The 17,946-nt window shown below is 37.0% G+C and overlaps 1 protein-coding gene across 6 annotated transcripts in view; it reads left to right on the forward strand.

Moving 5' to 3' along the window:
• The window catches only part of NHLRC2 (NHL repeat containing 2), a 39,501-nt gene extending 21,806 nt beyond the window's left edge, over positions 1–17,695 (forward strand). For 2 of the 6 annotated variants that reach the window (XM_087765171.1, XM_009476057.2), the window contains 6 exons: positions 1,584–1,683; positions 2,158–2,389; positions 2,857–2,979; positions 4,076–4,285; positions 5,398–5,623; positions 8,494–17,117. In XM_087765171.1, the coding sequence (XP_087621297.1) occupies positions 1,584–1,683; positions 2,158–2,389; positions 2,857–2,979; positions 4,076–4,285; positions 5,398–5,623; positions 8,494–8,759 (1,157 nt within the window). In that variant the 3' untranslated portion in view covers positions 8,760–17,117. Of the gene's footprint in view, positions 1–1,583; positions 1,684–2,157; positions 2,390–2,856; positions 2,980–4,075; positions 4,286–5,397; positions 5,624–8,493; positions 17,118–17,252 lie in introns of those variants that run through there. The other 4 variants (XR_015706419.1, XR_015706418.1, XM_087765169.1 and 1 more) reach the window with 4 other exon arrangements.
• Positions 17,696–17,946: the final 251 nt, after the last annotated feature.

Genomic DNA, 17,946 nt, shown 5'->3' on the forward strand with positions numbered 1-17,946 from the left:
GCATCAAAACGTGGAGCCACGTGGAGGTGCAGGCGAGAGTCAGCAGAGTTCCTTTGATCTCAGTCTTGGAAACTTATCTCTTGATCTAAGAAACAGAAGGGGCTGAAGATAACATACCAGTACTCTGAAGGGGGCTCACAGTATGAGGAGATTGATTCTGGAGGCAGAAGGATGCTTTTTCCCCCCTCTTGCAGTGTGTAATTTAAGAAAGGTTTAGGATTAGAATAGGTTGGGGGAATAGTGGTAAATTTCATTTTAGGAAGATTGATTTGGACTAATTTCTCAGGCATTTTGTGTATAATTGCTTTTATTTTGAAACTCCAAAGTGTGTGTGAGGGGGGTGTATCCATTAGATTGTTTGCAGAAACAGCTATGAGATGCATGGTGTTTTATAAGTTCATGTGGATAAAAAGTTTCTGTGAGCAATTTGAAGGTATTTTTCTGTTGACTGGCTAATAGTTATTCCAATACCTCATACATTTACTTAGAAAAACATTTTAATGTTGTCTCTGACGGGACAGTTGTATACAATATGTATAGACTAGTACAGTGTTAGAAAGATAATAGGGGCCCCACTTTAATGCAGTTTTTAAATGTCAACTTTCTGTTCCTTAAGATTTTCAGAAAAGGCTAAGATAAGTAAATTTCTTTTGGTTTTGGGCTTGTTTTTTTTTAATGGTCTTTCACTGCTTGTCTTCATGTGTTCTTTCTTATGCTGTAATGTGATAAGTGTAAAGCTATAGAGCACTTACATGTTTTTCTCTTTCCATTTGTATCACGTTATTTGTGAAGTATTGTCTGGGCAAGCTTTGTGCAATTTTATAGATTTGGGTTGGTGAATAGCAGTATTATATTTTGAGATTACACATTTGTGATATCACATGTACATGTGCATAGGGAGTACAACTCGGAAACTGGATGGTTAGTGCAGGGGGAAATTAGTAATTGCCCACATCACATCTAATCTTTGAATAAACAGTAGTTGTTGCTCCCTGGAGTGTAAATCTACATGACACCTAAGCATCAGTTGCCCTTATCTTAAAAACATTATGTACTCTGTACCTTAGGTAACAAAGGTACTGCCTTTATTATTTCTCTCAAAACCTGTATACAACTGCCAGTAGTTTTTTTGAATATCTAATTTTGTCACTAGTTTAATAAAAACCCCCACCTACCCTTACCCAGCCCCCCAAAAACCATGCTTAGCAAAGATATGTACATATTTGTTGGCCAGGATGAATCCAAAAATAATAGCTGAAACATGGACCCAATACAAAGTGTTGCAAAGAGCAAATCCCATTTGAAGTATTGCCTTTACCAGGTAGGGATATTAAAAACACAATATTTATATCCTTGGGAAGAGTACAGAAGAAAAATAGCAGAGTTCTTGGTAGATGAAAGGCATTCTCTCTCTCCTTCTTTTTCTCTGTTTTTTGGTTGGTGTTTTTTTTTTTTTTACCCCATGGCAGAAGGTGAGCTGGAATAAGGGGGGCAGCAGAGTTGGTTTGTTGATTTCTTTGTTTTATAGAACATTCCCAAAGATTTTTTTTTTCCATCTGTTTTTATACATCCATTTTTAAAAGTTTCAGGGACCCAGGAAGACGATATTTTGTGGATAGCAATGGCAGGCACTCATCAGGTATGGGCACTGATGTTGGAAGGTGGAAGACTACCAAAGGGAAGGTAAGCAGCTGTAATAAGAAGCATGTGAAATTGCTGCTTGTCTTGATAATCAGCTTTCAAACCCCAAAGAGAGAGATAATCAAATTACACTTAAAATAATTTTTCTTAAGCTGTACTTAGCTTGAAGCTTGCTGCTTCTGTTTGGACTTAAAAGGCATGTGTCCTTTAAAGTCTGCCTGCTTTTTCCCACACTGTTAGATGAAATGAGATATGCTACTTTTGCTATAAACCTATGGCTTGGTAGGGTACATTTGTATAACTGAATGTTACTTTTCATTGCATTTGCTGAATTATCTAGTGATGAGTGATAAACTGAAGTGAAATAAAAGTTAGCAGAAAGGCATTGAATAGTTCCTTGTGCTGCAGTACAGTTGGTTTTATAACTCACAAGCGCTTGTCCTGTAGCTTCTGTTTATGCATAATGTCTGAAGTATTTCAAACTCATTCTTGAACTTGGGTACTATTTTCCTTTAGTGATTTAAAGAAAGGAGTCTGCCTTCGATTCGCTGGGAGTGGAAATGAAGAGAACAGAAACAACGCATACCCACATAAGGCAGGCTTTGCACAGCCTTCAGGTCTCTCTCTGGCTTCCGAGGAACCATGGAACTGCCTTTTTGTAGCGGATAGCGAGAGCAGCACCGTGCGAACCATCTCTTTGAAAGACGGAGCAGTGAAGCACCTTGTAGGAGGAGAGAGAGATCCACTGGTAATCACTTCAAACTTCCCCACACTGCCCTACTAATATTCCTCAAGCCTGACCTGGAGGAACCACTTTTGGGGTGAGAGGGTAAATCAGTTTCCATGGCCATCAATTTCTTAACTTCACTGCTTGGAATGCAAATGTGTGCTGGTTGTGACGCTCAGGTTGTAGTGCAAATTGTTGGTCCTCAGATAACAAATTACTTCACTTATTTTTAAAATAGCCAACTTGATTTAGCATTGTGTGGTCACTAAAGCCAGCTGGATTCATATTGATAATGTAAATGTGAGAGTTTCCATTTCCATGGTTAGCATCCACACTTCCCAGTTTTCAGTATCCTTGTTTTGAAGTTGTCTTGATTTTTTTTTTTTTTTTATTTATTTAAGGCCGTGAATTCCATTTAATTACAATCATTTAAAGTCATGTCAACATTGAATAATCAAATGTATTAATTTAATAAAATACTTTTTCAGAATTTGTTTGCCTTCGGTGATGTCGATGGAGCAGGCATAAATGCAAAGCTGCAGCATCCCTTAGGAGTGACGTGGGACAAGAAAAGGAAACTACTCTATGTGGCAGACTCCTATAATCATAAGGTAAGCATACAGTAGCTTGTTACGTACCGGCTTTGCAATTTTTATGACTACAAAGGATTATTTTAGGAACACACAAAGATTGCGCTTCATTCAGTTAAGCTGAGGAAACAAATGATACGAGTTCCTTTGTGGGTTCTTTTTCTTTCCTTCCTTCCTTCCCTTGTGGGTCCTTCTCTTTACGATTGTTTTGCTGTCACATGCTGCTGTACTGGTATGATGGCCCCTTGGGGAAGGTGAATTTAAAGTGCCCAGTTACAGTTCAGGCTAAAGACCCTTTCCTTATGTCTTCCCAAAGATGCTGAACTAGAGCAAAAGAGCTAGGAGTGCTTAGTCAGGAATATTGCAGGTTTCATAAAACCAGGGGAATAAGAGGACTTGCTTTTCCCTTAAAAAAGCCACCCAAGTTTTGAGAAGAAGTATTGTGGGTTGCATCCATGGAACTCTGAGATAAGAGAGATTGTTTTGCGTGATTGTTCTTATGTGATGTTGTATAAACTTTTATGTCTAAAAGGTTGTTAACCGTACATTGATTAAATGCATTAAAAGAAAAGTAATTTGTTCTAATTTGAAGAATAAAGTGTATAACGCTAAATGCTTTTTGAAATTTTATGTGGCAAATGAAATTTTTTTTCAGGTATTACATAAAACATTATAAACTTTTTTGCTATTACTTCAAGAAAAAAAAAAAAACTCATCTATTTTTAGAGAAAAAAATGATATAGAAGTTAGCCTGCCAGTTTTGTTATGCTCTTACTATTTTGCAAATGTTTCCAGAAGAGCAACAAACATGAGAAAAACAAACTATTCAGCATACTTTTATATCAGAGGGGCAGGTGCCTTTGAAATGATGAAGGAGAACACTGAATGAAGACCAAAGGAAGAAGTCAAGTCCAGCAGGGAATGGGGGGGTGGGGGGAAGATGGGAGATGTCATTTGGTAAAGTGTGATAACTTAGCTTCTAGGACACACACTTGGTAGCTAAGGTACTCAAAGCTAGTGCTGGCTTCTGAAAATGTGGGGCATAAGATAATGCAGAAGAAATAACTCCTGGTGGGTTCTTTTCAGATAAATTTTTTCGTGTTTTTGTTTATCTTAGATTAAGGTTGTAGATCCCAAGATGAAGAACTGTGCTACCCTGGCAGGCACAGGAGAAGCAAGCAATGTTATTGGTTCCAGCTTTACACAGTCAACTTTTAATGAACCAGGAGGTTTGTGTGTTGAAGAAAATGGCCACTTGATGTATGTTGCAGACACAAATAATCATCAGATTAAAGTGCTGGATTTGGACACAAAAATTCTTTCCATGGCAAGTAATACTTATTAAACAGGCTGATAGTGGTGTTTCTTGATATAAATTACTATTACAGACTTTGGCAAGTGGTATAAAAATCATATAGCTAATCAACTTTTTGGGTACAGTAGCTATATTCAGAGAATGTTTTGTGGTGATCTGGCAAATAAACATTGGCTGTTAGCACAGTTGTTGAAAGCCTTAGTCTTTGGAAAGGCAGCTTTTGCATGAAACAGAAAGTGATGATCCTCTAGAAAAGAACAATACAGAAACATGAGTTATTACAAAATACAGCCCAGTTTTTCAGTGTGAAAAGCATTTCATGAGCACTTCCCAACTCCCCTTGTAACAAATGGAAGTTGAAATAGTGTACCAAGTCCTATAATTATGCCGTAAGAGATGATTTTGGGAGGTCAGTGAATTAAAGCAGGATACATAGTGGGCTTCCAAGTTGTCAAATCAAAACCACTGTCATAACTGAGCACTGCTGTATTTGCTTATAAACATGAAGGCAAAACAAATCCGTGCTCCTGTCCATCTTACAACGGCACAATGTCTTAAAGTTTTCGTATGTATATTCATATATGACATAATGGTCCAGCTGTCTTCTTGTATGTTTCTTGCATTTGGTAGTACATGATCTTAATGTCTGTTTAAATTGTCATATCATATAACATGTTGGTGGCTTTTCTGGGAAATTATCCTTTACTGTGCAATCTGCATGGTTAAAATCTTGGATTTTATTACCAAAGCATGCTGTTTACCACCAGATTAGAAGAAAATACCTATAAATTTTATTTAAAGTAAAAATATAATGCAACTGTTAAAATTTTAAATTGAAGGATACTTGAAGTCACAGATACTCTAAAGTAGTTGTGGAGTTTATGATTTTAGTAGCAAATATTATTTTTATTTGGATTAATCAGTTTTATCTTTTTCATGTAAAAGAAAATTTTGTCCTCCCCTTTTTCTTTGTCACTGTAGTATTGTAAAGTTTTAGTCCAATAGCCATATTATCATGTGTTAGTTTTCCTAGTCCACGTCAGCTCTGAAACTGATTGTATTGTGAAAGCCTATTTGCTTTCAGTACAAATAAAATAAATATTTTGTTTGATTTCTACTGATAGTTGCCTATCCTGAATCCAGAAGCATGTGATGTTCCAGATAACCTGCCTGTGCAAAAGGATAAAATAGCAAGCCTTCCAAAACTGCCTAAATCTGCACCAAACGTTCAACTTCCTTCACTAACTGTAGCTCCTGGCCAGACAATTCAGTTTTTATTAAAGTTGACTCTTCCTCCAGATTCAAAACTGAATGAAGAAGCACCCAATTCCTGGTTTATCACAGCAGAAGGTAAAGTGCCTGTGTTGTTTTATCAGTTGAACAGGAGTAGATAAGATACAAAGTGGGTTATATCATGACGTGCCTGTAATGCAAGGGATCTCAGTCTGATGAATCAAAATGTCCCTCCCAGTCCTGTGTTCCCATTTGACCTGGTGATGCAATACATGTTATTTAGAGTTGATACATTTAACATTTGGAGTGGGAAGTTTAGAAAAAAAACACCTGATAGGCTGCTTTTTGCTTGAATTAATACATGCTGCATTATTATTTGTTTTTTAACTTTCTTGGAACAAGCTGCCAGTGAGGGCTTGCAAAGGTACTGATCCCAGAACAGTTGAGCTTTTTGCTCCTTCGGTGGTTGCCCTCTCCACTGTCTCTATGATCAGCTTATCCCAGCCCTACCATCTGTTTCTGGGAGAAAACTCAACGTGAAGGTGAAGCATATTGCTGAGAGAGATTCCTTTTTTTTGCTTTTGTCTCTTCCAAAAAGTATTTGAGGTGCATTTATACCTAACTACTTTGAACCTACCTTGTTATAATTCGTATTTGCATATTTCTGCTTGAATATTTCTGTAATAAGGCACGCTTTCTTATGTAAGAGGTAAATTATGGTATGTCAAGGAAGCAGAAATGATTGGCCTTTCTTGCAAGTTCTTTTGCTGACTTCCTGTGTGACCTTGGACAACTCTTTCCGTCACTGTGTACCTTGGTTACTGTGAAGTGGGAATATTATTATTATATTGGGATAACGGAAATATTACTTCATGTTGTGGCAGTTTCCCGAGCCGAAATTAATCTCTCTCAACTCTCAAGTATTCTAAAAGAGCACATGGAACATGTTCGCATGGTGTGCAACTGGAGTGGTTTAATTCTAGCCATCGTTGCCATCCTTATGCTGGGGATTACTGTGCCCATAACATGACTGGTAGAATAGACCGTGTGAGTGTTCCCTAAAATTCTTTTCAGTACAAAAATAGCAAGGTTATCTGAAACGCCTTCTTGCACAAGATGACCATTAGTGGGTGTTTGGAGACAGTGCTTTCCAGTGGTCTAGCTGTACCCAAAAGGGAGAACCTACCCATACCCTTGGAAGTACTATATGAAAGCCAATATACAAAATAACCCATATTTTCTCACATTCTCTGTGTATTGAAACAGTTTTGCCTGGTTATTGAGTTACTCAGGTGTGACTCATTTGCTTTAAGTTTAATACGTTTATGCTCTAGGAGAAAATTTTTTTATCTCACTGGAATGTCAATACTTTTTAAAAGTATCCTATAGTAGGTGTTGTGTGCTTAAGTAAAACCATAAACTACTGTTCTTGAAGGTGAAGGTAGGACACTTAGCATTCAGACTCTGAGAAATTTCTGAACTGCATAAACATGTTTTCTGTTAGACTCTAGGCACCCTAAAGTAAATGATGCATGGTACAGAGAAGTGTTGCCTCTTGGAGGAAATGAACAAGATACCCACTAAGCCAGTATAGAGCAGAGAAAAGCTTAACTGACTGTTTAATGAGTTGCTGAACAGTTTAAAAAAAAAAAAAGAGCCTAGAATGTCATTTTCTTTAGTTTCTGAGACAAGTTTTTGATGTTGAAATTGCATCATTTGCACCTTCAATAGATTTTTTGAAAGCGATACAGAGAACATTTATATTTCAGTTGTGTTCACTCAGTTGTTGCACTGCATTGGAAAACATTTATTTTTAGAAATGCTGCTATATTTTAAAATTCTACTAATTTTTAGTAATTGTTCTCTGGCTCAATTTACATGCCATATTGGCTTTTACAATGATAAATACTTGTTAATAGTTATTCCTGCTTGTAGATGCACTTTAACTGATCTGAAAGTAAACATCTCATCTTTTGACTTGTCTTTTGTTGGCCAGCTTTCAAAGCGTCCATGTGGTAGCTTAATTAAATTGATTGCTTTTAAAAGCAGTCAAAAAATACTGTACAGGCACTGCAATTTGTTTTATATGCCTCATGATTTAAAGTAGTGTCTCATCCCAGTTTGTGCTTTTGGAGTACAAATAGACTATTTCCAGGAGAGTCAGCACACTTCTTGGTCTACAGAATCCCCAAATGCTGTTGAAGTAAAGATATATGTGATAGCTTCAAGGGTTAGTAAAATTGGAGAATGTAAGCAACCTAAACGCAACAAGTCATTTCAAGCTCATAAATTCTAGAGCCAACCTTTAGGTATTTTCTGAAAAATGCCAAAAAGAGCACTTCATCCATCTCACTTGGAGTAAAATACAGAGTACAATGCAAAGAGCTAGGTACATTTATTGTGCAGTTCATTTTTCAGTTCACATACTCTTAACTATTTAAATAAATGTGAAACTCAAGTTCCGTTGTAACAGTCAGCCTGAACATTGCTAAATTGCAGCAACCCACTTGCAAAACCAACACTTCTGTTTGGAAATGCCATAATTTACCTGCAGTTTTATGCATTTATGGCAGATACCTCACCTGGAATATTAGACCTCTGAATATTAGGAATATTAGACCAAATGTATAGCAGCCCATTAATTTAAGGAGTTCTGCTTGCATATCTCAGAATAAATTTTAATATCCTCTTAAGAGCATATAGGACAAATTACAGATCCATTGCATTTAAACAAGATGTACTGTATATATACCTATAGTTCTGAAGCAAAGCTGGGCATCTCTCCATCTTTAAATGACTGCTAAAGAAGCATTTGTAAATTACGTATCCTTTTTTGTCCATGACTGGAAAAATCAGGAAGGAAATTTCCCCTGATGTTCCATATAGAAAGAAAGTCTATGTTGTCCTATAGGTAAAATTAGCATTTTCTGTAGGTTTCAGACGTGGTGTTAAATATCCTAATGATAAAACTTGTTCTTCTTTTACAGAAAATACCTGGTTGCTTCAAGGACAGTGTCTGTCTGGAGAAATAAAGGATGTTTTCTGTCAAACTGTCATTCCCTTTCAGTTACCCAGGAGCTGTCTGTCAGCTGAAGCTATCCTGGCTGTCAAAGCGTGCCTCTACTATTGCAGCAAAGGTAGCAGTGCCTGTATGATGAAAGGAATCTCATTCAGTCAGCCTTTACAGATAGCAAGTACAAACCAAGACAGCTTGACTCAAGTTGAACTGATACACGCGTTTTTAACCAACTAACCCAAAGCCAGCTAATTTCATACTTTATTTTACTATCCACCATTTCTGTAGGAGAAAAACTTTTCTCCGTTGTTCATTTTCCTGGAGCTTATGACAAAGCTAAGAAATAATATATTTGGTAAAATGAAGTAGATTTCCCTACAGCTTAACAAGAAAATCTATCATCACAACCTCATTTCTTTTCATTACAGTAGCAGCAATAATATTGTAATACTCTAGACTCTGTTGCCAATTGTGAATATATTGGATGTATGCCATTCTAAGCAATGAGCAACAATTTTTAGAGTCCTTTTGAAAGAGCTGGTGTTACTTTGTGATGTTACTGTAAGAAGTTCTTTGCACTGTACATACTGTTAGAATAGCTAGATCATTTTGGACTAACAGTTAAAAATTCCTCTTGTACCCTTATTAAATTTTAATAGAATTTCAAAATGAATAGTTTCTTTCTCTAGGCTGTAAAAGAATTATCTTGCTTATTTTTCTGTAATGGCATTTATGACACATGTATTTTGAAAATACATCTTAAACTAGGTGCAGCTCTAATTTTATGCAAACCCAGTGTTTTGCTTAACCGCCTTATATGAAGAGCGCAGTTTCATCGAAAAATTTCTGTGAAAGGAAGTGTTCAAGTTCCTACAGAAGAATTTCATGCTGATTTCTAACAAAGAATGTGCCTCTATCTAAGCTGTAGATATATAAAGAAAAAAAACCCCACAAAACCATGCCAGAGTTTTTCTGATACATACCAATTTACATTTTATAGTAAGCGGTAGATAATGGTTGAATATCTAAACTCAAAAATTAAATGTCAGCCGTTTCAGGGGTGAATCACTTTCCTACTTTTCTGATTTCTCTGTAAAGACTTGTCTGAAGACTTCTGTCTTGCAAATACATAGTATTAAAAAGAATATTATACTCTTGGAAATCTGATTCAGAGTCTTTTGAAGTCACTGTTAGTCCCCCAGTTTGTAATAGTAGCCATTGAACCAGAACTCTGTATTTAATAATGGATTATTTGCATTCATGTTTAGAGATTCTGAGCTTTTGCTAGAAAACTGGTAAACTAATCTTTGAGTAAGGTGCTTTAAAACTGTCTTACAAAGCTCTGCCTTTGGTGGTTAAGTGTTTTGCAAGTAAAATTCCTTCAATATGCTGTAGTAAGTAGCAGGAATACAGGAGGGGGTGCAAGTTTTTCACTTCAACTGGAAGAGTTTCCACAGTGCTTAAGTGGTAAGTGGATTAGGCTCTGGGCTCTGGTCATGAGAATCAGTTCTGAGAAGATGATTTTGTTTTAAGTTTGAAGGTAGTGTTTTCACATATATTATAAAGTACAGTAGTGAAAGAATTTTTATATAGTCTTTTCTAAAACAGTCACTGTTGTTCCTGACACCTGTCAGTAAATCCCCAGTATGATTTGTTGTTGCTCTTTCTTACTTAAAGGCTGACTGAAATGTTGGTCATGAACCCGAGAGGCTTTTGTTTTAAGGGAACCATATGGACTGGTGTGTTTTTTCCTTCCATTGAAATGCCAGTCTATCTGCGAGTTCTCTGTAGTACCAGAAATGGTCGTTATCTCACCTGTCAGCAAGGCAAGGGCTGAACTATTATTTTTCTTGTGTTTGTTTTTTAAGCAGCTTTTCTATTTGAGTGTTTCAGCTCCTTTGGGTAAGCTCCTCAATCCTCACATGCCATTTTGAAGAAGGAAAAAGCTTTGCTACTTTGTTCACAGATTGTGAATGCTATTGGAAGGATGAAGGTAAAGAAACTGATTTGGGCATTTGTCATTTTTTATACTTTAGTACAACTCACTCTTTCCAAATTTCTTGTGTGTTTAACTTTGGATAGTAGCTGGGAAACCAGCTTCCAGCTAGCCCACAAATTTTCTGTTGCTTACTGAAAAAAACAAGCATTAGTTTCAGAAGTTCAGAATAACGAACCAAACTGTTACAGTTATCTTGAACGTACAATTCAGCAGATGGACTTTTTTTCTGGTATTTTCAACTAGAATGACATTATATTTGTCTATTTCAATTAGATGACATCATCAAATTCTGCTTTTATTCCAATATTTAAAAAAAAAAAGTCAACAAATCTGTTTTCTTATTGACACTTTTTAATTAATGTATTGCTGTAGGGGAAAGACTGTGTATTCCTAACTTTAATTATAGTCTTTAATGTTTAAATATATTGTTGTAGCTATGTTTTTCTATCTAAATGTACATATCTAAATGTGTGTTTAAGTGTCATATCCTTTTTTTCAAGTTTCAACTTTCAGTCACTGTATGTAGACACACTCAGAACCACTGTAAGCTTCTTGGGCGATAGTAGGTAGCAGGAAAACTGTTGCATAAGCATCAAGCTGAAGCCCAGGATCAAACTGTAAAAGACCTTTAAATATTTAGTTGTAACCAAATTTCAAACAATTGTATTTCAAGGAAAACAGTTTCAGCTTTACTAGTGGAGAGCAGGAATATATCTGTTTGAACCAGTTTTTTCTTTATCTTTTCTTTTAAGTCCATGTCTTGCGGCAGATGACTGAATCTTACATAAACTATGAGAGTGGGGAGTGGTATACTATATCCGTGCTACTATTACTCTTTCTACAAAGCCTCAGAGCATTCCTTGCTACTGCTAGCTTTATGCTAAAGGAGAGGCAGAAGATGTGGTACCATCTCAAAAAGACGCACAACCCACTATTTACAAAGAAAATCTGTGTGTCCCAAAATGCTTTCCCCCTGAATCTGATAGAGTCCTAAAGTCTTTTAGGCAATAACTCCTTTAGTTTGCAAGGGAGAGCTGCTTTTCCTGGCTCATCGTAGTGGGTTTCACACAGGGACACCGCTGTAGTCGTTCTCCTTCATCATCTTGGGAGCAGCAGATTCTCAGTGAGCTCCAGTTCTCACTGATGAGGTTACTGGGGTTCTGCTCCTCGCGCACTCAGTCTGTGTGTTCCCTGGGATTGGCCTTTAATCATACAGCCTAATGCTATGTTCGTTTGTCCAAGGAATAGCATACACATTCCCGGAGTCACTGCTTCTGTTTCACTTGTGGTATACAGACATTTGAATGTTCTGTAATTAGAAAAACATGGTTTTTAAAAGCTTCTGATGTTTAGGGATACTATTTCCATTGCTGCCTCCAGGCTTTACAAGGTGCTCTTACAGTAAAGCAACAAGTGCCATAAATGTCACCAGACAGGCAAACAGAATAGCATGTACAAGCTACAGAAATTTATTTCAGTTAAGTACCAGAAAGCATCTTCAAAACATGATTCAGAAAAATAGAAAATGTTACTACTGTGTCTCACTACTGAAAAATCAGATATATTGGTGACTGCTATCTCTTTGTATGGTAATGTAGTTTATTAGTGTCTCCTGATATAAAAATTCTGAGCAGATTGGCATGGCTCAGCACTCCCAGATTTGTATCTTAGAGTAAAAGTATGTAATATAAGGCCTTTTCAGAACATGTCTTTCTACTGACTTTAATAGGTTTTGCATCAGACCTTAATAAATTACTGTAGCAAATCTCTGAGGAATATTGGTCATGGTTGTATTGTATAATGGAAACAAGTTCAGTGGCATTTGCAGTTTAGTTCCAGTGTTTCCTTTCCTGCAACAGCTTTTGGTTTTGAATGAATAGATTAATAGTTCCATGAGATGTTTTTAGAAATTTTATTTAATTACAGTACAATATTCTTCATTAGGTTAGGAAAAAGATAATGTGGTTTCAAAGAGGGAGCGTAATGTATTTTAATAGCTTTTTCATGTTGTTTGAATTCAGTAGTAGCTTTCTGTAGTTTGTTCCCCTCTGTTGAAGGAAGAGGAGGGATGCTGACTGTAAAACCTATTGATGGGCACATATTTTATGCATACATTTTTAGTTAGTTCCTTTTGGTGTTAGATTCTCACATGTCATTTTGGGCTTTTCTACTGGATGCACTTCTTCATAGTTTGTGTTTTGCCTCTCGTGTCTTCCACTTGTAGAACATTATGTTTGTATAACGCTGTGGTAATGTCGTGATACAAAGCAAGTACAGACCAGATGAGTAGTACAAGAGAAAGTAGTTTTATAGCATCACGTAAATGCCTTATCTGCTTAGCCTGAGAAAAGGTGCATATGGCTTCCAGTACATTGTATATATTCTTAATGCACTTTTTTTATTCCAATGGGCAAATCTTGTAGCTCAAACCCTGGGTAAAACTATTTTTGTGAGAATGTCAAGAAAAACATTCCTTATCCCTTGCTCAGAGGAGGGGCATGATCGGAATCGAGTGACTTTCCTTCTCATGCAGGGGCATGTCCTTCTGTTCCTTTAATTATTGACTATTTATTTTAGCAAAGAGAGTTGTATTATTGACCGCAAATTCGCTTGAATTTTTGATTCCTAACAACGTTTTCTACATACAGGGAAGCTTTAAATGTCTGACTTTGTAGAGCTATGAGTGATATATCTAGTTCAAAATGGCTTATCGTTCAGACAATAGCAGAGGTTTTTGTACATTCGTATGATCTGTAATTTTCTAAAATCACTGTTATTCATTAAGACTTACCTCAGAGACACATCGCAGCTGAACTCCCACAGAAGCGCGTTCATAAACTGTGTATTGTAACTCAAAAGTAAGTTTTCTTGCTTGTGTAATGTGCGAGAGATGCTGTGACACGTAGTGTATATGTGTTGTCCAGGCTGCAGCTGTGCCACCTGAGGAGAATTTACCATGCCCAGCAGCTTATCCAACTACCCACAGTAACTCTCCACTCAAATTTGCCAGCTCAGTTCATGTAATCAATTAAAATTACTGAATTATGTTAGCAAAGATTTGGTATTTAGAATTAATCATTATAATTTTCACTTAAATCAGTTTGTCGGGGATTAGAGGAGCTTCTCTGTCCCAAGCAGGGAAAGTATGATGATGACAAGTAGTTGGAGACAGTTGTTGAAAATGTGAGACATGCTTATTTTTTAATTAAACCACCACATCTGTCTTTGTATTCTACAACGGATCATGAATTTAGAAACAGTATTTTTAGTATTTTACATTCCATTATGTTCATATAACCAAATTTGACTAGTGTCTTCGACCAGAAGCAGCTGTATATGTTTATAAATGTATAAACATTTTATAGTTTTTGTACTATCATATGTAAAATCACTTTTGTTAAGGATTAGGATTTGTTCTTGTTCAGGATTCAGCACACCTATGATTGAGTTTCCGAGTTCATCTTAGTTTCTTTGTCGTAATATTATGGGGGATTTTGGTTAGGTTTTTGGATCTATCTTGTCCTCCCATAGTTTCCCCAAGAATGAAATGCAGCCAGTGTCTTGTTACCATGGAAGGATCCAAATAGGATAATTCCCTCCACCAGCCCCTTGCCCCTTCCCTGGTTTAGGCATGGGGAGGTAAACAGCAAGTGCAATAGGGCTGTCACAGATAAAGACGACCTGGCAGCACACTCCAAAAGGGTGCAAATGAGGGGAGGATTTCAGGATGAGTTACACCATGACACTAATCCCCAAAATGGATAGACCTAGTGCGTACTGGCTTTCTGGCGTTTCCTGCTTCCTACATCTACTTCCTTTATGGCCTATAAAATCTTGCTCCATAAAGAGGGCAAGAATTTTGCCCTTATTATTCCCGCAAAAATCTTCATTTAATTGATCCATTAGTACTCTTTATCTTAAGATAACCTGGTAATAACTACTAGAATCTAGGACCTATCTGGGCCCTCCCCCACACTGCTAGGTAGTGCTAGAATAAGGTGCCCTCAGGTCAGCTTCACCAAGCTTTACACTGCTGCAGCTGCCATCAAAATTTTTACCTTTACCTCTGGCCCTGTCCAGTGAGGTCCTGAAGTTGTTTTTAGATCTCCCAGAGCATCCCACTAAACTTGAGTAGTCTCTGCAGGAATTTTGATGGCTCTTAGTTTCAGGAAACTTTGATACTATAACTAGTATAGAATAGTAACTAGTCTCCCTAGTAACAAGTGATAGGATGAGAGGAAACGGCCTCAAGCTGCACCAGGGGAAGTTTAGGTTGGATATTGGGAAAAAGTTCTTCACTGAAAGGGCAGTCAGGCATTGGAACAGGCTGCCCAGGGAAGTGGTTGAGTCTCCATCCCTGGAGGTATTTAAAAGACGGGTAGACGTGGTGCTTAGGGACGTGGTTTAGTGGTGGCCTTGGCAGTGATAGGTTAACGGTTGGACTCGATGATCTTAAGGGTCTTTTCCAACCTTAATGATTCTATGATTCTATAAATTAAATACTTCGGCTGTTACATGGTTTGAAAGATACCCCAGTTTGCTATCTTGTTGCAGATTGTGATTAATTATTTTCAGAGGGTAACACATTTTTGTCGCAGCTGCAAAACTAGAAACTTTGGATATAAGTTAAGGAGTGCTTGTGCAGCTGTAATTGCTTCTTGCTTAGTACGCCTCTTTGCTGGTCCACGGCTTTCAAGTGTACCAGAGAACTGTTTGTCCAGTTGCAGGCCCTAGGGCTAAGTAAAAGAATTGCAAGTGGTTTTCAAGTCTTGCCTAGTTCCTTTGAAACATCAACAATTTTGAGCTAAAAAAATCCCACTTGTAAAAATCTGTTCATAAGTCTACCTTAATTTAATGCTCTGTATTCAACATGCCTCAGAAGAACAATATTCCACACTGTATTTTCCCCCTTTTGACTAAGTATTGAGAAACTCAACCCATCTGGTCATGGTCAGACTTCATAGAAAGCAAGATAACAATTCCCGATTTGGTTTTACATTCACGATTTTTAAAAATAAGAGCTTGTTTTTCAAGCTTTTGATTCAACTGAAATACCTGGGTTTGAACCATCCATTCAAGGAGTCTGTCCTGAGAGTTGCCTATATCAGATAACTGGCTTCCAGATTTTAAAAATTTGGAATTGATAGTAAAGAGGAGGAACAGAATTGCTAAATGTTTTATATTTTGAATGTTTAACTTCAAAGCTATACGATTTCACTTTTAAAGGAGAACTAGTGCAATTAAAACTTTCTCTTCTGTAAATCATTACCATTAATATACCATTAATCATTGTATCATTAAAACCTGTGATGGATCTGTGTGATTTTATGAAGAAATTAATAAAGAAAAATAAGGTGGTTGTAAACTGCGACTGGGGGAAATCCAGGTGCTCCAAGGTTAGTGGCAAATATCTTCAGCCCAATGTGACAGAAATTCTGCATTTTCATTACATCATTATGGCTGAAGGAAAAAATCAGTGCCTTTCATAACAACACTTGAAAGTGTACAGAAATGCTGAAGTACTGATTGAAATAAGGTATTTGACCTTCATGGTTTGCAAGTTTCAGGGGTTTTTAATTCTCTACTAATTCTGAAACTGTGACTAGTTTTCCTTCTCCTTTATGTTTTTGAATTATGTTGAAATTAAGGTGCTTTTTGTTGAAGCTTGTCTTCTTACAAAGTGCTTTAAAATGTTTCTGTCAATCTTGTGAAACTGTTGTTACCTCTTTTGTACACTTCAGAACAAACTGGGCAAGGAGATTTCAAACAGCTTGCTGCAGTTGTGATGTGAGTGAGATGGAAGGCAAAACATTCATTGATCTAAAAGGGCGAGGGTGATGCTTCTTGGTATTTGAGGGGTGGAGGGTTGGTCTTTGCTTTGGTTTGTTGGTTTTTCCTCCTGTTCTACAGATCAGCAAAGATTCTTTAAATGGCAGAAGGTTTTGTGTAGAGGCAGCTCAGAAGGGTCAGGTTCTCTCACTGTGAAACCATGTAACTTCGTTTAGGTTATGATGCTGGGATGTCTAAAAATCCTGGCAGTATAATACTGGTGAAGAAAGTCACATTTGAGCACTTAACACCTTAATAAATGTCTCCATATAGTTTAAGGGGAAAGACGGGGAATTTTTTTCTTCCTTGAGAACTTCAGTGTTGCTTTGTGGACAGTGGAATATTTTTGTCTGCTCTTTGGGATACTAAACCTCTCTTTTTCCATTACATGCGATGCAAAGCCTTTCAAATATCTGAACATTTAAAAGATGTGTTTTATGTTTGTTGCTACAAAATATGCAAAGAATTAAAACTGAAGGCATTTCATCTATAGCTGATGTAGATTGTGTAAATTCTTCACACACAGCGTTGCCTAATAGTGTTCTTAACAATATTCATGGATTATGATCCTTTTTAAATAAAAGGTAAATGTCCTGTAATATTATGAGAACAAACAAATACACTGTAGAAAAAATGTCAGCCTCGGATATCAGTTCAACAAATAAACAGTGATTAAAGAATGTACTCTGTCTCCTGTGAAACCTCTTTCTCCTTGTAAAGCTTTTTCATGGAAAAATAAACATAAAAAAATTTATCTTTTCTTTCAAGGCTGGGTTTGTCTGTCAATCTTTACATGAACATAGGTGTGGAAGTTATGAAATGTGTCTGCCGTAAGGGGTTACAGCTTGATTAAAATCCTTTAATTACCAAGTACTACTTGTTTCACACTCCCTTTCCCACAGGGCTCTGCAGTCGTGGGTGTCAGCCGGCCATTCAGTGACCCGAGGGTTGGTGGAACAGCGTGCAGTCCTGAGGACTCCCCAGTTTCCATGTTACGCAGTGGTCTGGAAACAAGAGATCTGGTTTTATTCCATTTCTTCACATAAGAGATGAGAAAGGGCGCACTCCACAAGTCATAGACTGAGTCTTTTGTAGCCTTCAGTTTATTCCAGCGATCCCAGAGCAAGCTTAGCTACTGGAACAGACGTCGCTGCACTGAGCTCCACTTTGAAGCAGTGTTTGTTAGCCATGTTACTGTGGCTAAACTGTGCCACAGTTTGCAGTGTGTGGGTGCCTGTTTAATAATTATGATTGAACCATATTTTAACAGCAGCTTCTAAAAATATAATTGTTTTGTTATAAAGGTTTTAGTTGTATAGCAGTTTTGCACCTTTGACTAAGGACATATGGATATAGAGTACTAATACAGGCTTCTCCTGTGCACCAATACAACTGAGGACTGATACCAACATACCTATGAAGATAAACCCTTATTTATGCTGCTCACCAGGTTTTTATTGATACAATGATTTATCGTTAATGAAAGCATTGTATGCCAAAAATTCTGGCGTATTTACTGTAGGTGAGCCCCAGCAATGCGAAGTGTAGCTCTGTTGAATTTTTTTCCCTTGCTAAAGATTATTCCTCATGACTATT

Source organism: Nipponia nippon, unplaced genomic scaffold (genome assembly GCF_047370975.1).
Source record: "Nipponia nippon isolate SJK-2023a ecotype South Korea unplaced genomic scaffold, ASM4737097v1 scaffold_3, whole genome shotgun sequence".
Lineage (NCBI taxonomy): Eukaryota > Metazoa > Chordata > Aves > Pelecaniformes > Threskiornithidae > Nipponia > Nipponia nippon.